General features: G+C 50.7%; 1 protein-coding gene across 4 annotated transcripts in view; it reads right to left on the reverse strand.

Moving 5' to 3' along the window:
• Window positions 1-21780, reverse strand: part of PACS2 (phosphofurin acidic cluster sorting protein 2) — a 161039-nt gene that overhangs the window by 84694 nt on the left and 54565 nt on the right. For 2 of the 4 annotated variants that reach the window (XM_075329493.1, XM_075329495.1), the window contains exons 7-12: window positions 16601-16681; window positions 14939-14998; window positions 5042-5199; window positions 3701-3791; window positions 3064-3123; window positions 1402-1503 (exon numbers count right to left, since the gene is read on the reverse strand). In XM_075329493.1, coding sequence (XP_075185608.1) covers window positions 1402-1503; window positions 3064-3123; window positions 3701-3791; window positions 5042-5199; window positions 14939-14998; window positions 16601-16681 — 552 coding nt within the window. The remainder of the gene's footprint in view (window positions 1-1401; window positions 1504-3063; window positions 3124-3700; window positions 3792-5041; window positions 5200-14938; window positions 14999-16600; window positions 16682-21780) is intronic. The other 2 variants (XM_075329494.1, XM_075329496.1) reach the window with 2 other exon arrangements.

The raw sequence follows: 21780 nt of genomic DNA on the forward strand, positions 1-21780 counted from the left end.
CACAATAGGGTATATAGCCAGAAATCAACTGTGCACCATACAGTGTAAAATATGTATACCATAAACATATAATGTTACACTACTGCACAATGGGGCTAGCACCACAGGTGCTGCTTACCACCCGCTTAAAGCGGTTGTGAGGCCACCAGAGTCCCTGCCTGAGTCTCCCAGACTTTGTCCCCCTCTGTAGCGTCCAAGGAGCTGACAGGAATGGCTGCCGGCGTCCTGAGGAGAGGTGGGAGCTGTGGGCGTGGCTCAGAAAGTGCGGGAGCTGGTGCCTGCACTGTGCACAGTGAGGGGAGTGGAGTATGCAAAGCATGCTCCAGCCCTCAGTGCTGCTCGTTCTGTGCAGCGTCCCGCCCTTCCCCTGCCTGTCAGGGCTGTGGGCGGGAGGAAAGGAAACTAGGCCGCAAAAAGCCGGGGACTCTAGTAATAAACGCGGCCGCCGTAAAAGCGCGGCCGGAGCGAAAGTCCCCGGCGCACTACAAGTCCCAGCCGCGCCGCAGTGTTTCCCTGGCAGCGGCGGTTAGTGCGGCAGTCCCTATACATAAACACACTCAGCAGCGCTGAGTGTGTAATGGCACATATTAACCCGGTCAGCGCCGCGGTCCCCGGTGCACTAGCACACCCAGCAATGCTGGAGTGTTGCTGTGCGCGGTCCCCACGGGGACACAGAGTACCTCCAAGTAGCAGGGCCATGTCCCTGAACGATACCCGGCTCCTATCCAGCAGTCTCCCAGGAGTTGTGGATGAAGCACGGTCTCAGTGCCTGGAGACCGATAGGATCCCACTTCACCAGAGCCCTGAGGGGGATGGGGAAGGAAAGCAGCATGTGGGCTCCAGCCTCCGTACCCGCAATGGATACCTCAACCTTAACTACACCGCCGACAAGAGTGGGGTGAGAAGGGAGCATGCTGGGGGCCCTATATGGGCCCACTTTTCTTCCATCCGATATAGTCAGCAGCTGCTGCTGACCAATCTGTGGAGCTGTGCGTGCGTGTCTGACCTCCTTCGCACAAAGCAAAAAACTGAGGAGCCCGTGGGAGCACGGGGAGTGTATAGGCAGAAGGGGAGGGGCTTAACACTTTTAAGTGTAATACTTTGTGCGGCCTCCGGAGGCATAGCCTATACACCCAATTGTCTGGGTCTCCCAATGGAGCGACAAAGAAATATCAGGCTCAATGCTAACGGCCCTGCAAAAAGTAATGCTGCACATCAGAAATAAGAGACTGCTGAAAATGTGTGACCCTACAGCTCACAGCCCAGCAAGTGTCACATCGCTGGAATCAGGCTCTGAGCCCCTACAGCATACTGATCTCAGATTACACAGCAAAACCCTGCTGACAGATTCCCTTTAATTTGCATATGAACAGCCGTGCACAGGACCAGAGGCTTACTCACCAAGGATATAGCGTCAGATACACTCTCAGGCGAGTGCTTGGGTAAGGACGGCCGTCGTTCAGGATCCTCAAGCTGGGCAGATAAATGGAAGTGGGATGAGCACTGATAAAAATGTAATTGAAAATGAAACAACAAAACTTAACAAATGTGACAATTTCATATATACATTATCGTCCATCCTCCCCACATACATATATAAACGGTCGTCCATCCTTCCCTGACACGTGTATACACGATCGTCCATCCTTCCCTTACACGTGTATATACAGTCGTCCATCCTTCCCTTACACGTGTATATACAGTAGTCCATCCTTCCCTTACACGTGTATACACGGTCGTCCATCCTTCCCTTACACGTGTATATACAGTCGTCCATCCTTCCCTTACACGTGTATACACGGTCGTTCATCCTTCCCTGACACGTGTATACACGGTCGTCCATCCTTGCCTGACACGTGTATACACGGTCGTCCATCCTTCCCTGACACGTGTATACACGGTCGTCCATCCTTCCCTGACACGTGTATACACAGTCGTTCATCCTTGCCTTACACGTGTATACACGGTCGTCCATCCTTCCCCGACACGTGTATACACGGTAGTCCATCCTTCCCTGACACGTGTATACACGGTCGTCCATCCTTCCCTGACACGTGTGTATACGGTCGTCCATCCTTCCCTGACACGTGTGTATACGGTCGTCCATCCTTCCCTGACACGTGTATACACGGTCGTTCATCCTTCCCTGACACGTGTATACACGGTCGTCCATCCTTCCCTGACACGTGTATACACGGTCGTCCATCCTTGCCTGACACGTGTATACACGGTCGTCCATCCTTCCCTGACACGTGTATACACGGTCGTCCATCCTTCCCTGACACGTGTATACACGATCGATCATCCTTCCCTTACACGTGTATATACAGTCGTCCATCCTTCCCTTACACGTGTATATACAGTCGTCCATCCTTCCCTTACACGTGTATACACGGTCGTTCATCCTTCCCTGACATGTGTATACACGGTCGTTCTTCCTTCCCTTACACGTGTATACACAGTCGTCCATCCTTCCCTTACACGTGTATACACAGTCGTCCATCCTTCCCTTACACGTGTATACACAGTCGTCCATCCTTGTCTTACACATGTATACACGGTCGTCCATCCTTGCCTTACACGTGTATACACGGTCGTCCATCTTGCCTTACACGTGTATACACGGTCGTCCATCCTTCCCTGACACGTGTATACACATTCGTCCATCCTTCCATGACACGTGTATACACTGTCGTCCATCCTTCCCTTACACGTGTATACATGGTCGTCCATCCTTCCCTTACACGTGTATACACGGTCGTCCATCCTTCCCTGACACGTGTATACACGGTCGTTCATCCTTCCCTTACACATGTATACACGGTCGTCCATCCCTCCTTTACACATATATACATGGTCGTCCATCCTTCCCTTACACATGTATACACGGTCGTCCATCCCTCCTTTACACATATATACACGGTCGTTCATCCTTCCCTTTCACATGTATACATGGTCCTTGGTTGGACGACCGTGCAAATACACGGTTTTACATCCTTCCTTTGCATAGACCCCTACAGAATATAGTAGTCTTAACATAAATCTTTACGATTTCTCACTTACGTCATTGTTTGTGGACTGAGAGAGGTCACGATGAGGTTTCTCAAAATGGACATTACTGTTCTGCAAATGACCAGCGTACAGAAGTATTAGCTACGACCGTTAATTGAAGGGAGGGTGATGTGTCCTCCAGTGAAGGATACAAGAAAAAGATTTTAAAGAGAACCAACCACCAGATTCTTGCCCTATAAACTAGAGACTGTGCCAATTAAAATGATACCTTTAGATAAGAAATCCGCCCCGATCCTCAAGACACCATGACGTCATTTCTGAAGGTTTGAACAAGGAATATTTTGGAATCAAGACTCTGATTTCTCAACTAAAAAATATAATTTTAATCAGCGTCATTATGGCACTATAGGGCACAAATCTGGTGGTTGGTTCCTTTTAAGGCGAGTACCAAAAATCTTCATTTCTCGGTCACTTCATAAGGGGACACAGGAAACATTGGGGCGTCCTGAAGCGGTCTCTGGGGTGGGAAACACTAAGCTATACTTTTCGGGTGCCCAGGTGTAAGGGGGTGGGGGAGATGGGGTTTTCCGATGCAGCAAATTGACCCCTGGTTCCTGTGTCCCCCAATGAAGCAACCGGGTCTATTCACTTGTCAGTAAAAGCAAGCCTGTCTCAGATGACCACTTACAGGACTGGGCAATTCCTTCTGGCTTCTTATGCTGTGCAGGCTTCCGATCTCTGTCTGAGAGCTGGAGTGTGAGAGACCCTCGAAGTAAGGCCTGGAAGGAAACCTTTCCATCAGATATATAGTAGTGGCATTTTTTTTTTTGTGATTTCTACCAAAGTTCTCCTTTATTAAGCAAAATCCACAGATAATTAAAAAATTAGCAAAAAACAGACTGATCTATTTAACCCCTTTCCACTTTTTTTTTTTTTTAATTGCAGGTTTTTAGTCCCTTAAGGGAATCTTTGATCGTCTGATCACCTATGTACAGTAATACTCCATTTATTCTCTAGGACACTGCCGGGGAGTGCACTGACCATAGACTTTATTCCAACTCTTGGTAAGAAACAGTCCACACATGAACACATATTTATTCCTGTGGCCCACAAGAAGCACCCCTTGATGATCACGTCCAGTGCACGGAGCTGCCGCTGCTGTCAGCGCTTTACAGCAGTTGGATGCTTTGCGGCACAGCCGCCTTAAAGCATTTAACTGCAGTAAAGCCATAATGGCAGCCTGCAGCGGTGGCTCCGTGCACTGGACGAGATCACTAAGGTGTCTATGGGCCTACAAGAAGCAGCTGAGGAAACCGCAGGAACGGAGGACAGGTGAGAAGAATTTTTTATTGTGTGTAAACAAGGGCATAATAGGGGACAAGAAGGGGGGCAATAATAAACAATGGGCACATTACTAGAGGGCAGAAGGATGAGGCACATTACTATAGGGCAGAAGGATGGGGCATTACTACAGGGCAGAAGAACGGGGCACATTACTATAGGGCAGAAGGATGGGGCATTACTATAGGGCAGAAGGATGAGGCACATTACTAGAGGGGATAAGGATGGGGCACATTACTATAGGGGATAAGGATGGGGCACATTATTACAGGAGACAATATGGGCACATTACATTTTACTGGAGTCTATTTTTATTTTTCAATTTTTCCAGTAAGTGCTGCATTTCCCACCCTGGGCTTATACTCGAGTCAATACATTTTCCCATTTTTTTGTGGTAAAGTAGGGGCCTCGGCTCATACTCTAGTATATACGGTATTTTCAACCAATATTTTTTAAAGAATGATCTAAAAAATAAATTCTGCGTTATAGTAAGCTTATGGTTTTCATATAACTCAGTCTGATCCTCACAATGATGACTGATGCACCCTAACCAGAATAGTTTGGGGTGTAGCCCTTTAAGACTATATCATATAGAAGTGCCTTCCACAAGCTGCCAGCTCCTTGGTCTCTTATGTGACCGCCCATTCATGTCCAACATGAGCATTTAGAGATTTGCTGCATTTCTCACTTTAATTTTGGTTTGGGTGTGCTGAGGACGCTGTCGTCATCTTCCATTTCAGGTCCGCTATCACTCGGATTTTCGATATCCAGGGTGTCGTACAGCAAGTCCATATCCTCCTCCACTTCTGGCACATGCTCCCCCGGGTCCTGTTCAGAGTCAAGCACCTAAAAGTATTAGTACAGAAAACAACAGACATTTTACACCTCAAACTATGTGTTCAAGAAAAGGCCCATAACCAGGTCAAAATTAGCCAGTGTTTTAAAGTTTTATTTCTGCAGCTCCCTTGAGTATTTAGTTGCTTTTTTTAATATCTTAAATTTGCCATACGGTTCCAGAGATGAAGGGAATTTTGTTTACTTACCGTAAATTCCTTTTCTTCTAGCTCCTATTGGGAGAGCCAGACAATTGGGTGTATAGCTTCTGCCTCCGGAGGCCACACAAAGTATTACACTTTAAAAAGTGTAACCCCTCCCCTCTGCTATACACCCTCCCGTGCATCATGGGCTCATCAGTTTTGGGGCCAAAGCAGGAAGGAGGAAACTTATAAATTGGTCTAAGGTAAATTCAATCCGAAGGATGTTCGGAGAACTGAAACCATGAACCAAAAGAACAATTCAACATGAACAACATGTGTACACAAAGAACAACAGCCCGAAGGGAACAGGGGTGGGCGCTGGGTCTCCCAATAGGAGCTAGAAGAAAAGGAATTTACGGTAAGTAAACAAAATTCCCTTCTTTGTCGCTCCATTGGGAGACCCAGACAATTGGGATGTCCAAAAGCAATCCCTGGGTGGGTAAAAGAATACCTCGATAAAAAGAGCCGAAAACGGCCCCCTCTTATAGGTGTGCAACTGCCGCCTGAAGGAGTCGCCTACCTAGGCTGGCATCTGCCGAAGAAGAGGCATGTACCTGATAGTTTTTCGTGAAAGTGTGCAGACTCGACCAGGTAGCCGCTTGACACACCTGCTGAGCCGTAGCCTGGTGTCGCAATGCCCATGAAGCATCCCCGGCTGTGGTAGAATGGGCTTACAGCCCTGCAGGCATTGGAAGCCCACAAGAAACGGTAGGCTTCAAGAATCGGTTCCTTGATCTACCGAGCCAAGGTTGACTTGAAAACCTGAAAACCCTTACTCTGGCCCGCGACAAGGACAAAGAGCGCATCCGACCGGCGCCGGGGCGCCGTGCGAGAAATGTAGAGCCGGAGTGCTCTCACCAGATCTAATAAATGCAAATCCTTTTCACATTGGTGAACTGGATGAGGGCCCAAGGGTAAGAAGATATCCTGCTTGAGATGAAACGGGGATACCTTAGGGAGAAAGTCCGGGACCGGACGCAGAACCCCTTATCCTGGTGAAACACCAGGACGGGGGCTCTGCATGATAGTGCTGCTAGCTCAGACACTCTCCTGAGTGATGTGACTGCCACTAGGAAGACCACCTTCTGTGAAGGGCGAGGTAGAGAGACCTCCCACATCGGCTCGAAAGCTGGCTTCTGACGAGTCGTCAGCACCCTGTTAAGATCCCAGGGTGCGAACGGACGCTCGTAATATGGGACTATGTGGTCAACCCCCCTGCAGGAACGTGCGGACCTGCGGAAGCCTGGCTAGACGCTTTCGAAAAAACACGGAAGGCGCAGATACTTGTCTCTTGAGAGAGCCGAGACAAGCCCTTGTCCATTCCGGATTGAAGTGAAAGAAAGAAGGAAAAGTGGACAAGGCAAACGGCCAGGGAGTAAAACCCCGATCAGAGCACCAGGATAAGAAGATCCTCCAAGTCCTGGGCTAAATCTCGGCGGACGTTGGTTTCCTTGGCTGTCTCATGGTGGCGATGACATCTTGAGATAACCCTGATGACGCTAGGGGCCAGGGCTCAATGGCCACACCATCAGGATGAGGGCCGCAGTATTCAGATGGAAAAACGGCCCTTGAGACAGCAAGTCTGGTCGGTCTGGGAGTGCCCACGGTTGACCCACCGTGAGGTGCCACAGCTCCGGGTACCACGATCTCCTCGGCTAGTCTGGAGCGACGAGGATGGTGCGGCGGCAGTCTGACCTGATCTTGCGTAACCCTCTGGGCAGTAGAGCCAGAGGAGGAAATACATAAGTCGAAACTGCGACCAGTCCTGAACTAACGTGTCTGCCGCCAGAGCACTGTGATCCTTGGACCGAGCCATGAATGCCGGGACTTTGTTGTTGTGCCGAGACGCTATTAGATCGACGTCCGGTGTTCCCCAGCGGCAACAGATCTCTAGAAACACGTCCGGGTGAAGAGACCATTCCCCTGCTTCCATGCCCTGGCGACTGAGAAGTCTGCTTCTCAGTTTCCTACGCCCGGGATGTGAACTGCGGAGGTGGTGTCGGAGTCCAGGTTCCCTGAGTCCTGTGGCGGAGGAAGACCGCTCCCCACCCTGACAGACTCGCGTCCGTCGTGACCACAGCCCCGGCTGGGGCCGGAAAGATTTGCAAGGGAAATAGAGGCGTTCTTGTTTAGGGACGTCGACCTCCTGTCCCATTTGCGGTGTCCGATAGAAGCGGACGCAGACGAATCTGCGCAAGGGAACTGCCTCCATTGCTGCCACCATCTTCCTTAGGAAGTGTATGAGGCGCCTTAAGGGGTGTGACTGGGTCCGAAGGAGAGAGTGCACCCCTGTCTGTAGTGAGCGCTGTTTATGCAGCGGAAGCTTCACTATCGCTGAGAGAGTATGAAACTCCATCCCAAGGCATGAGAGTGTAGGACCGGCACCACTGTTGCCATGACTTTGGTGAAGACTCGACCTGATGGCGAAACGCAGGAAGCGTTGATGCTCTGGTGCAATCGGCACATGGAGATAAGCATCCCTGATGTCGATTGATGCTAGTAAGTCTCCTTGGGCCATCGAGGCGATGACAAAGCGGAGAGATTCCATCCGGAACCGTCAGGTTCTCTGTCTGTTGAGCAGTGGAAGTCCAGAACGGGGCGGAGTGATCCGTCCTATCTTGGTACCACGAACAAGCTGGAGTAAAAACCGCGACTACGTTCTTGAAGGGGAACGGGGATCGCAGCTCCTCCTGCCGTCAGAGTGTTCACCGCCTGAAAACGTGCATCGGCTCGCTCGGGGGGCGGAGATGCTCTGAAAAAACGAGTCGGAGGACGAGAACTGAGCTCTATCCTGTAACCGTAAGACAGAATGTCTCATCCATCGGTCTTGGACATGTGGGGACCGCTCCCCTGACCTGGACCGCCATGCAGAAGAGGTTCTCTGGCTCTTCTGTGGCCCGTTGGACGATGAGGATTGGGACCTAGCTGAGGGTGCTGAGGTCTCTTTGGTTTGGGCTGGGTAAGCACGAGTCCTTTCCCTTGGACTGCTCCATCGTTTCATCCAATTGTTCGCCAAACAATCGGTCGCCAGAAAAAAGCAAACCGAACAAGAGCTTCTTGGAAGTAGAATCTGCGTTCCATTCGCGTAGCCACATGGCCCTGCGGACTGCCACCGGAGTGGCGGATGCTACCGCTGTACGGCTAGCAGAGTCCAGGACAGCATGCACGGCGGAGGATGAAAATACCGACGCCTGAGACGTCAAAGACGCTAATTGCGGAGCAGAGTATGACCGCATTAATCTCAGACCGAGCAGCTGAGATAGCCTGGAGTGCCCACACTGCCGCAAAGGCTGGGGCAACGGACGCGCCTATGGCTTCATAGATGGATCTCATTAGGAGCTCTGCCTGTCCGTGGCATTCTTGAGCGTTGAACCATCAGCCACTGCTACTACTGATCTAGCCGCCAGTCAAGAGACTGGAGGGGCACCTTGGGACACTGAGCCCAACCCTTAAAGGGGTTATCCGGCTTCTTTGACTTTTTTTTTTTATTTCCCTATTGGGCTACATTGGGGCAGGTAAGTAGATAGAGACCACTTACCTGCCCCGCTGTCAGCCCCCTCTCCCCCGGCTCAGAGCGGTCATGTGACCGCTCCTGCCGCGATTTTGCTGCTTCCGGTCTTTGCACGTCTACATGGGCAGGGCCATGTTGACATGCAAATGTGGAGCAGCATGTCACCTCCCTGCTGGGCGACTACAGTGCGAGGAGTCACCGCCCCCCTTCCCTGCACCCTCCCACACATTCCCCTGCACCTCCAGTAACCTCCCCCTGCACTGCTGTGGGGTCCGTGATTTGGGGGTGGGGCCTGGCGGCAGCTGCCGTAGTGTCAGCTCCAGCACCGGGCCCCCTGCCCAGGATCGCACATTCAAATGTACCGGCATCACAGATCACCGATGCCGGTACATTTGAATGTGCTGATGAGAAGTCACTGTCCCTCCTGCTGTCTGTGCGCTCTGCAGCACAGCGGTGACGTCACTACTGTGCTGAAGAGAGCACAGACAGCGGACGAACGTGCAGGAGCGGCGGGGACCGAGGACGGGCGAGTATGTACTCCACATGTGTTCCCGATGGGGATGGGGGGGTTGCAGAGCCATGTGTGTGCGTGTGCAGAGCCATGTGTGTGCGTGTACAGTGCAGAGCCATGCGTGTGCAGAGCCATGTGTACGGTGCAGAGCCATGTGTGTGCGTGTGCAGAGCCATGTGTGTGCGTGTGCAGAGCCATGTGTGTGCGTGTACAGTGCAGAGCCATGCGTGTGCAGAGCCATGTGTACGGTGCAAAGCCATGTGTGTGCGTGTGCAGAGCCATGTGTGTGCGTGTACAGTGCAGAGCCATGCGTGTGCAGAGCCATGTGTACGGTGCAAAGCCATGTGTGTGCGTGTGCAGAGCCATGTGTGTGCGTGTACAGTGCAGAGCCATGCGTGTGCAGAGCCATGTGTACGGTGCAAAGCCATGTGTGTGCGTGTGCAGAGCCATGTGTGCGTGTACAGTGCAGAGCCATGCGTGTGCAGAGCCATGTGTACGGTGCAAAGCCATGTGTGTGCGTGTGCAGAGCCATGTGTGTGCGTGTACAGTGCAGAGCCATGCGTGTGCAGAGCCATGTGTACGGTGCAGAGCCATGTGTGTGCGTGTGCAGAGCCATGTGTGTGCGTGTACAGTGCAGAGCCATGCGTGTGCAGAGCCATGTGTACGGTGCAGAGCCATGTGTGTGCGTGTACAGTGCAGAGCCATGCGTGAGCAGAGCCATGTGTACGGTGCAAAGCCATGTGTGTGCGTGTGCAGAGCCATGTGTGTGCGTGTACAGTGCAGAGCCATGCGTGTGCAGAGCCATGTGTACGGTGCAAAGCCATGTGTGTGCGTGTACAGTGCAGAGCCATGCGTGTGCAGAGCCATGTGTACGGTGCAAAGCCATGTGTGTGCGTGTGCAGAGCCATGTGTGTGCGTGTACAGTGCAGAGCCATGCGTGTGCAGAGCCATGTGTACGGTGCAAAGCCATGTGTGCGTGTGCAGAGCCATGTGTGTGCGTGTACAGTGCAGAGCCATGCGTGTGCAGAGCCATGTGTACGGTGCAAAGCCATGTGTGTGCGTGTGCAGAGCCATGTGTGTGTGTGTACAGTGCAGAGCCATGCGTGTGCAGAGCCATGTGTACGGTGCAAAGCCATGTGTGTGCGTGTGCAGAGCCATGTGTGTGCGTGTACAGTGCAGAGCCATGCGTGTGCAGAGCCATGTGTACGGTGCAGAGCCATGTGTGTGCGTGTGCAGAGCCATGTGTGTGCGTGTACAGTGCAGAGCCATGCGTGTGCAGAGCCATGTGTACGGTGCAGAGCCATGTGTGTGCGTGTGCAGAGCCATGTGTGTGCGTGTACAGTGCAGAGCCATGCGTGTGCAGAGCCATGTGTACGGTGCAGAGCCATGTGTGTGCGTGTACAGTGCAGAGCCATGCGTGTGCAGAGCCATGTGTACGGTGCAAAGCCATGTGTGTGCGTGTACAGTGCAGAGCCATGCGTGTGCAGAGCCATGTGTACGGTGCAAAGCCATGTGTGTGCGTGTGCAGAGCCATGTGTGTGCGTGTACAGTGCAGAGCCATGCGTGTGCAGAGCCATGTGTACGGTGCAAAGCCATGTGTGTGCGTGTGCAGAGCCATGTGTGTGCGTGTACAGTGCAGAGCCATGCGTGTGCAGAGCCATGTGTACGGTGCAAAGCCATGTGTGTGCGTGTGCAGAGCCATGTGTGTGCGTGTACAGTGCAGAGCCATGCGTGTGCAGAGCCACGTGTACGGTGCAAAGCCATGTGTGTGCGTGTGCAGAGCCATGTGTGTGCGTGTACACTGCAGAGCCATGCGTGTGCAGAGCCATGTGTACGGTGCAAAGCCATGTGTGTGCGTGTGCAGAGCCATGTGTGTGCGTGTACAGTGCAGAGCCATGCGTGTGCAGAGCCATGTGTACGGTGCAAAGCCATGTGTGTGCGTGTGCAGAGCCATGTGTGTGCGTGTACAGTGCAGAGCCATGCGTGTGCAGAGCCATGTGTACGGTGCAAAGCCATGTGTGTGCGTGTGCAGAGCCATGTGTGTGCGTGTACAGTGCAGAGCCATGCGTGTGCAGAGCCATGTGTACGGTGCAGAGCCATGCGTGTGCAGAGCCATGTGTACGGTGCAGAGCCATGCGTGTGCAGAGCCATGTGTACGGTGCAGAGCCATGTGTGTGCGTGTGCAGAGACATATGTGTGCGGTGCAGACCCCGATGTGAGGCTGTTATTTGCAATGCTGTAGTGATACCAGGTCAGGTGCTGGGGAAGAATATACTGACAGGGACTGTGTGTGCAGGGGGCGGGCAGGGGGCGAGGCTGGACACTGGGGTGGGGCTGGACACTGAGGCTGGGCGGTGACAGCTCTGACTGAGGTTTTGCACAGGAAGTGGTCATGTTTGCTGGATCTGAATGTAAACAAGAAGCTGCAGAGAATAAAGGGATAATTCAAGAGTAACAAAAGTTAGAAAACAGAAAATAACAATGTAGGTGTGATTTATATGACAATACAGCACAGATAAACTCAAACATTTTTGTTAAGCTAATGTCGGACAACTCCTTTAACAACGTCAGAGGGGAAGGGACAACGTGTGTTATAAGGCGTTTAGTAAAAACGCTTGTCCGGGAAAGCCCTGTGCTTCTGGACAGCATCTCTGAAGCTTTTGAGAGCCACGTCCAGACAGAGTCCTGGGTTGCGACCTCCGCCTCATCCTCTATAGAGTCCTAAAGCTGAGACCCTGATGAAGTCGGGGAAGATTCTGAGCAAGGCCGCTTAGCCGGTCTGGAACTGCGGTTCGTGCCGGAGTCCACCACGTAATAACCAGAGGCCACCCCAGGAGCACGCTTCGTCGCAGACCGTGAGAGGCCTGGGGGCGATCCCGCAGTGCCCGGGGCCTGTGTAAGGGGCCGGTCTGGACTGCAAGGTCCTGGTATCTTAGCAGACCATTTGTCCATAGCCTGAGCCATGGATAGTGAAAATGATTCAGAGAGTTTCTCAGCAAAAGCTGCAACTCTGTCCCTGCCGCCTGGACAGGGGACGCCGGCGGAGCTCAACCAGTGCCCCCGGCTCTGGCTGAGCGAGTGCCACATGGCCCGAGCAATGCTCACAGTGATCACTGAGGGATACATATGTACAGCCGAACTGTGAAAATGCATACAAACATTATATATCTATATATACAGTTCAGCACTCTAGGGGGCCCAGCACCGAGGAGAAGCCCCCTGGCGTACCGACCGCTCAAGCAGTTGCTGCTTAAAAACATGGCTGTCGGCGTTTACAGTGGAGGGGGGAGCCGTGGGCGTAACCCCAAAAGTGCGGGAATCTGGTGCCCCGAGTGAAAACGTGAGGGGGGCGGAGGACAGCCGAGTGTGCTCCAGCCCTCACTGTCGGCCTCAGACTGGCCGTCCCGCCCTTCCCCCTGACTGGCAGGGCCGGGGGCGGGAGTTTAAGGCGCTAGGCCGCAAAAGCCGGGGGCTAAAGTTAAACACCGCGGCCGGCAGGCAGGCGCGGTCGGCGCGGTAGTCCCGTACCAACCCCGCAGTCACTGCCAAATCTGAGGCCAAGGTGCTCCATGCACCGTCCCCAAGGGGACACTGAGGACCTGTGCGGGGATCTGTGCCGTAGAGTGCTTAGTGAGGGGGGCGGAGGACAGCCAAGTGTGCTCCAGCTCTCACTGTCGGCGTTAGACCGACCGTCCCACCCTTCCCCCTGACTGGCAGGCCTGGGGGCGGGAGTATGCGGTACTAGGCCGCAAAAGCCGGGGAGTAAAGTTATAAGCGCGGCCGGCAAACAAGCGCGGTCAGCGCGGTAGTCCCGGCGCACCAACACACCCAGCAGGTGCTGCAGTGTCCATAACACAGGCGCTCTATGCGCCGTCCCCAAGGGGACACAGAGTACCTCAGAGGAGCAGGGCCATGTCCCTGACGATACCCGGTCTCCTGTCCAGCAGATTCCCCCAGGGGCTGCGGAGGGAGCACGGTCCCAGTGCCTGGTGACCGGTTAGGATCCCACTTCGCCCAGAGCCCCTAAGGGATGGGGAAGGAAAACAGCATGTGGCTCCTGCCTATGTACCCGCAATGGGTACCTCAACCTTAACAGCACCGCCGACCAGAGTGGGGTGAGAAGGGAGCATGCCGGGGGCCCTGTTATGGGCCCTCTTTTCTTCCATCCGATATAGTCAGCAGCTGCTGCTGACTAACTTGTGGAGCTTGCGTGCATGTGTGCCTCCTTCGCACAAAGCATAAAAACTGATGAGCCCGTGATGCACGGGAGGGTGTATAGCAGAGGGGAGGGGTTACACTTTTTAAAGTGTAATACTTTGTGTGGCCTCCGGAGGCAGAAGCTATACACCCAATTGTCTGGGTCTCCCAATGGAGCGACAAAGAAATGACGTTTTATGGTCAATACAAGGGGGCATTACTAATTGGCTAATAATGCAGAGCAGCCTAAAGACACGCCCCTGAGGAGCCTTTATTTTTTTTAAAACCATAACTTATTAGTAATTAATGTCAGATGTTAAATCATATTGTCATCACATTATCAACAAAAATCACAATAATATGGGTATTAGAAAGGAAAATAAACAAGAGGGGGGGGAGAAACCCAACCTGGTCTCTGTGCACCAGGGAGGAAATTACACCGGAGATTCCACCTGCCAGGATTTTGGAGGATAGCTTGAGGTTGGTATTCAGTAGGGATATCGGCCTGAAGCTATTGGTTTGGTCGGGGGTTTTACCTGGTTTGGAGAGGGGGGAATATGGTCGCCTGTAGCATCTCATCTCGTATTTGGCCTATCTCAAATATATTCTGGAAGACTAGTAGTAGGTGTGGGGACAATATTTGATAAAATGTCTTGAAGTATTCGTTAGTTATCCCGTCCGGTCCTGGGGATTCGTTACCCTGAGGAGCCTTTAAGGCACGCCCTTGAGGATCATTTAAGACCTGCCTTTTTTAGTAGATAATAGAAATTGGCTCCAAACAAAAAAAAGACCTCTCTAACCATATGGTGGATTGGTAAACAACAACAAAACAAAGAATAATCAAGTGGGAATAAAACAGGAGCAAAAGCTGGCCAACTTTTGATCTGGTGACAGGTCCACTTTAGGAAAGATATGGTTTAGATTGACCATGAAAGTCATCAAACCATGCAAGCCGCTTGTTCAATTCGAGCAAAACAGCACCTCTCCTTTGAGTCCCCTACATCATCTGCACCTTGCGCTTTCCCTTTGTTATTATTACGAGAGTGCCAAAAAGTCCAGTCAATGAGCCCCATCTTTGTAGGTATCTTTGTCAAATGTACTAAATAGGACTTGTCACATCAATAACCCATGGCCATTGGATGGGAGCTCCGTGAACCAGCTCCTACCCCCCTGCATCCCAGATGACGTTGTGTCAGTCCGGCAAATCAAAAGAAGAGCCGTGGATGCCATCAGGCAACCAGCGATTCTCAGGGCACGAGTTCAGAGGCCACAGACGTCGGTCCTGTGAGTCCATTAACAACCTCAAACAATATAAAATATGTACCGTACCTCATCGGAAACTTTAAACCTCCGCAACAGGGCGACCACTTTTTGCTTGAAGTTCTGCTGCTGTAAAACGAAAAAATGTAACATTCATAATTTCCTAGCAGATTGTCTGGTGCTTCCGTAAGATAAAAAAAATAAATATATATAATTTTGTATATTTTATTGAAATTATTTATTTTTTCTAATGGTTTTGGACAAAGCAGACTCGGCGTCATCCATCACTGGCAATCTCGGCACTTGTAAAAATCCAACATCTTTGCAATATACCTTCGTGATGTTTTTGATGCTTTTATGTATTTTCAAATTAAAAAAAAAATAAATTGCATAACCAAGTACATAAGAAAAGATGTTAGATTCTACATTTTCGGATGACGGACAGACGACTGATGAATACTTAGGCTGCAGAAACTAAGTGTTCTCTCTATATACTTATCTGAGCAATCCTTTACAGCAGACCAGTTACCAGATTACAATGTATAAAATAAAAGATCTTTAGACCTGATGATGCCGGTGTACTTGTGAAGAAAAAAAAATCCATCGCTGTATTATCCTTCATGAAAGTTTCCTTGCCCAATATTAAAATGACCATCAAGAGACACTCTCAAATGCTAATTTTAATGGGATATGGTAAGTACACCAGCCTTATCAGGTCTAAGAGATCGTTTCAACAAGCTGTAAAATCCGGTGACCGATCTGCTTTAAACGTAAACCTATCACATTTAAAATGTGAACGATTTTTGAGGGAACAGATTGGATTCGCTTACTAGTCCGGTGGGCGGTCCTATTGAATGACTAGGTAAAATGAATTGCTCCACCCACTGGACTCTAAGCCTTGAAGAGGCAATTATTCATGTCTTATCCCCATAAAACCATACAACTAATCTGCTCAGCTCCTCCTGGTCAATGACATTTGGCCTGCAGGATAAAATACACTTTCCATGTGATAGGTTTCCCTTGAGCCATCGTTAGGAATGAACGTTTGTAAACTGAAGCATGAAACATTTAATACACAAAATTTAAACAAAAAATAAAATAAAATACATAATCTGTTATTTATGATATTAGTTGATTAAAGTGGACATGTCATTGTGGAAAAAGGTCAAATTAACTAGCAATGTTCATCCGTAGAGAATAAGGATGCCCGATTCCTCAGCAGTCATATGGGCAGTGCGGTATTGGGGACTAGTCATGGGTCACACGCGGCTAATGTGAACATCCACCAGAGCCGGTGGCTGTTTTGCGTGATGGCAGGAATCAGTCCACCATATGTTTTTAATAGGATCTGGTAGAAGCTACTGAGCATGTGCGACCACGGACACATTAAGTGGTCAATCTAAAAGTGAATCAAGATAACAGAGGGAGCTATAAGTTTGCATTGGCAATATCTGGTTTTCGAAGGATTTTAGAAGTCCATAGTGACCTCTAAAGATTATAGAGTGGGACTCTCTAAGCTTACCACTGATACCCGAGAAATTACGAGGCTGCACAGCAATGGCGGGACTGAAAACTGGAGGATCAATTTACAGATCACTGGTGCACAATGACACGTCCGCCTAAAACCAAGTTAATCAGGCTGCAGGGATGAGGAGCGGCCGCACAGAATAATGGCTGACACAGAGCTAGCACCATAACCCATCCAAGTTAGTGTAAGTAATGTGAACCGACCCGAGTTATGGACGTGGTTCTTACTATCGTCCTTCGCTGCTTCTTTGGCTTCCCCACATCAAACTCATCATCATCCAGGTCCTGCAGGAAGAAGACAAGTACATAAAACCATTCACAACGGAGGGGATGATTTTGCGTGTTTTTTTTACTTTTTTTTTAATTTTACTAGTCTCCCTAGGGGACTTACATGGATCAGCAATCCGATCGCTCTGCCATATCTGCTGATCACAGCTATAAACAGGAGATATGCTCACTTAGTTTCTGCTTCACTCGGCTCCGGGCCAAGTGAAACCGAAAGTAATTCATGTCAGCTACAGGAGTCATCACATGACCCTGTGCTACCATGGCAACCACCGAAAGTCAAGTGATCATGCACGCGAATTCCCGTGGGGGCGGCGGTAAGTGACAGTAATGGCCGCGCTCATATACAGCTCGCTGCCAGACTTTGGCAGCGAGATATAAAGGGTTAAAAGTTGCGGGTGGAAGCAATTCCACATTTAATTTGCAGGCACACATGTCAGCTGTTAAAAACAGCTGATATGTGCGCGGACTACCGCGACCTGCCCACGGCAGGGGGCGGGGATTAACCTCTCACGATATACAGATATATTCATCATGGGTCGTGAAGGGGTTAAAAGCTACGGATGGTGTTGAATTTGACCAGCTACTTTAATGCGCCCATCTCCTCCACCCCACGCAACACTGCTATGGTCTAAAGACCCCCTTCACTGCCAATATAGACACGGAGTTTCGTTATTTCCAGCAGTACTCAAGTATTGTATACAGTATAAGCAATCAGATTATCACAGGATGAAGGAAGGGAACTAACAAAGTAAAACAAAAAATAAAAATTCTAAAATCAGTAGCACTGCTGCATGCATCTAACACAAAATACAGCGAGTGAACCAAGTAATGAACACGTCAACCAAAATTTTCTAAGTCAATATATTTCTAAAGCAGATATTAACATGAATGTCTCCGCAGATTTTGGTAATAACCCATCCAAATCGACACAGTAAACAAACAATAGATCTCCATAAATTAAATGATGTGCAATAATATGGGGAAAAAGTATTGAACACATGACGAAAGGGGTGCAAAGCGCCATGGAAAGTGATAACAGCTGAAAGCTATTAGTAATTAGTAAGCAATCCTGCCACTGCGTGAAAAACTATATCAGCTGGTTCAACCGATGGCCTATAAAACGGTGTCTCATTACCAAAGTGCCACACAAGAAACATCTCATGATGGGTAAAACCAGAGAGCTGTCTCAAGACCTTTGCATCTTTATTGTTGCAAAACACCTAGGTTACTTACCGCTAGCTGGATTTTCCAGAACCCATGACAGCACCCATATAATCACGTGGTGCTGTCATGGGTGAGGGGAAAACATACTGATGGCATTGGTTACTTTTGAGTTTGTAAACTTCTGAAGTTTCTAGTGGGAACTGCTGGGGTCAATATTCGTAAGTGGAACACATATTAACACCATAAACTGGCAAAGACCAGGTGCTCCCTACAAGATTTCAGACACAGAGGAGTGAAAAGAATTAGACTTGTCCAAAAATCTATGGAGAGCTACAGAAAGAGCTGGAATCACCAAGTACTATTGTTTCAAAGAAAATAATAAGTAATGACCCCCCAATTTCATGGCCTGCATGCACGCTCCTGTATGCACGCTGACCAAGCAAGACTGCATTGGTGAGCAAAGAAGGGAATTTTGTTTACTTACCGTAAATTCCTTTTCTTCTAGCTCCAATTGGGAGACCCAGACAATTGGGTGTATAGCTACTGCCTCCGGAGGCCACACAAAGTATTACACTAAAAAGTGTAAGGCCCCTCCCCTTCTGGCTATACCCCCCCCCGTGGGATCACGGGCTCCTCAGTTTTAGTGCAAAAGCAAGAAGGAGGAAAGCCAATAACTGTTTTAAAGACAAATTCAATCCGAGGAACAACATCGGAGAACTGAACTCTTCAACATGAACAACATGTGCACCCGAAAAAACAAAATCCCTAAGAAAACAGGGCGGGTGCTGGGTCTCCCAATTGGAGCTAGAAGAAAAGGAATTTACGGTAAGTAAACAAAATTCCCTTCTTCTTTGTCGCTCCTAATTGGGAGACCCAGACAATTGGGACGTCCAAAAGCAGTCCCTGGGTGGGTAAAAGAATACCTCGTGATAGGGCCGTCAAACAGCCCTTTCCTACAGGTGGGCCACCGCCGCCTGAAGGACTTGTCTACCTAGGCTGGCATCCGCCGAAGCGTAGGTATGCACCTGATAATGCTTGGTAAAAGTGTGCAGACTCGACCAGGTAGCCGCCTGGCACACCTGCTGAGCCGTAGCCTGGTGCCGTAATGCCCAGGACGCACCCACGGCTCTGGTAGAATGGGCCTTCAGTCCTGATGGAATCGGAAGCCCAGCAGAACGGTAGGTGTGAAGAATTGGTTCCTTGATCCACCGCGCCAGGGTGGATTTGGAAGCTTGCGACCCCTTACGCTGACCAGCGACAAGGATAAAGAGTGCATCCGAGCGGCGCAGGGGCGCCGTGCGGGAAATGTAGATCCTGAGTGCTCTCACCAGATCCAATAAATGCAAACCTTTTTCAAATTGGTGAACTGGATGCGGACACAAAGACGGTAAAGTGATATCCTGGTTGAGATGAAAGGAGGATACCACCTTAGGAAGAAATTCTGGAATTGGACGCAGAACTACCTTGTCCTGGTGAAATACTAGGAAGGGAGATCTGCATGATAACGCCGCCAGCTCGGACACTCTCCGAAGAGACGTGACCGCCACTAGAAAGGCCACTTTCTGTGAAAGACGAGAAAGGGAAACATCCTTCAAAGGCTCGAAAGGCGGCTTCTGGAGAGCAATTAGGACCTTGTTCAGATCCCAGGGCTCCAACGGCCGCTTGTAAGGGGGGACGATTAGGATCCAGGACTCAATGGCCACACAGTCAGGTTCAGGGCCGCAGAATTCAGATGGAAAAACGGCCCTTGAGACAGCAAGTCTGGACGGTCTGGCAGAGCCCACGGTTGGCCTACCGTGAGGTGCCACAGATCCGGGTACCACGACCTCCTTGGCCAGTCTGGAGCGACGAGGATGGCGCGGCGGCAGTCGGCCCTGATCTTGCGCAGCACCCTGGGCAACAACGCCAGAGGTGGGAACACATAAGGTAGCCTGAACTGCGACCAATCCTGAACTAGGGCGTCTGCCGCCAGAGCTCGGTAATCGTGGGATCGCGCCATGAAAACCGGGACCTTGTTGTTGTGCCGTGACGCCATCAGGTCGACGTCCGGCATCCCCCAGCGGCGACAGATCTCCTGAAACACGTCCGGGTGAAGGGACCATTCCCCTGCGTCCATGCCCTGGCGACTGAGAAAGTCTGCTTCCCAGCTTTCCACGCCTGGTATGTGAACTGCGGATATGGTGGATGCCGTGTCTTCCACCCACGTCAGAATCCGCCGGACTTCCTGGAAGGCCTGCCGACTGCGTGTTCCCCCTTGGTGGTTGATGTATGCCACCGCTGTGGAGTTGTCCGACTGAATTCGGATCTGCTTGCCTGCTAGCCACTGCTGGAAGGCTTGTAGGACAAGATAGACTGCTCTGATTTCCAGAACATTGATTTGAAGGGTGGACTCTTTCCGAGTCCACGTACCGTGAGCCCTGTGGTGGAGAAACACTGCTCCCCACCCTGACAGGCTCGCGTCTGTCGTGACCACCGCCCAGGATGGGGGTAGGAACGACTTTCCTTTCGACAATGAGGTGGGAAGAAGCCACCACCGGAGAGAGTCCTTGGCTGTCTGAGAGAGGGAGACATCCCTGTCGAGGGATGTCGACTTCCCGTCCCATTGGCGGAGAATGTCCCATTGAAGTGGACGCAGATGAAACTGCGCGAAAGGAACTGCTTTCATTGCCGCTACCATCTTCCCTAGGAAGTGCATGAGGCGCCTCAAGGGGTGCGACTGGCCCTGAAGGAGAGATTGCACCCCTGTCTGTAGTGAACACTGTTTGTCCAGTGGAAGTTTCACTATCGCTGAGAGAGTATGAAACTCCATGCCAAGATATGTTAGTGATTGGGTCGGGGTTAGATTTGACTTTGAAAAGTTGACAATCCACCCGAAACCCTGGAGAGTCTTCAGTGCCACGTTCAGGCTGTGCTGGCATGCCTCTTGAGAGGGTGCCTTGATAAGTAGATCGTCCAAATACGGAATCACAGAGTGACCTTGCGAGTGCAGGACTGCCACTACTGCTGCCATAACCTTGGTAAAGACCCGAGGGGCTGTCGCCAGCCCGAAAGGTAGAGCTACGAACTGCAGGTGTTCGCTTCCTACAACGAAGCGTAGAAAACGCTGATGCTCTGGCGCAATCGGCACGTGGAGATAAGCATCCTTGATGTCTATTGATGCTAGGAAATCTCCTTGAGACATTGAGGCGATGACGGAGCGGAGGGATTCCATCCGGAACCGCCTGGTTTTCACGTGTTTGTTGAGCAGCTTTAGATCCAGGACGGGACGGAACGACCCGTCCTTCTTTGGCACCACAAACAAATTGGAGTAAAAACCGCGACCTCGTTCCTGAAGAGGAAAGGGAGTCACCACTCCTTCCGCCTTTAGGGCGGACACCGCTTGCAGAAGAGCATCTGCTCGGTCAGGAGGTGGAGAAGTTCTGAAGAAGCGAGTTGGAGGACGAGAGCAGAACTCTATCCTGTACCCGTGAGACAGAATGTCTCTCACCCAACGGTCTTTGACCTGTGACAGCCAAATGTCGCCAAAGCGGGAGAGCCTGCCACCGACCGAGGATGCGGAGAGAGGAGGCTGAAAGTCATGAGGAAGCCGTCTTGGTAACGGTTCTTCCGGCTGTCTTTTTTGGTTGTGATTGAGTCCGCCAAGAATCTGAGCCCCTCTGATCCTTTTGAGTCCTTTTGGACGAGGAGAATTGGGACCTGCCTGAGCCTCGAAAGGACCGAAAACCAGACTGTCCCCTCCTCTGTTGGGGTTTGATTTGTCTGGGTTGAGGTAAGGATGAATCCTTACCCTTGGAGTGTTTAATGATTTCATCCAAACGCTCACCAAACAGTCGGTCACGAGAAAAAGGCAAACTGGTTAAGCACTTCTTGGAAGCAGAATCTGCCTTCCATTCTCTCAACCACAAGGCTCTACGTAAAACCACGAAGTTGGC

This window comes from Anomaloglossus baeobatrachus, chromosome 12 (genome assembly GCF_048569485.1).
Source record: "Anomaloglossus baeobatrachus isolate aAnoBae1 chromosome 12, aAnoBae1.hap1, whole genome shotgun sequence".
Classification (NCBI taxonomy): Eukaryota; Metazoa; Chordata; class Amphibia; order Anura; family Aromobatidae; genus Anomaloglossus; species Anomaloglossus baeobatrachus.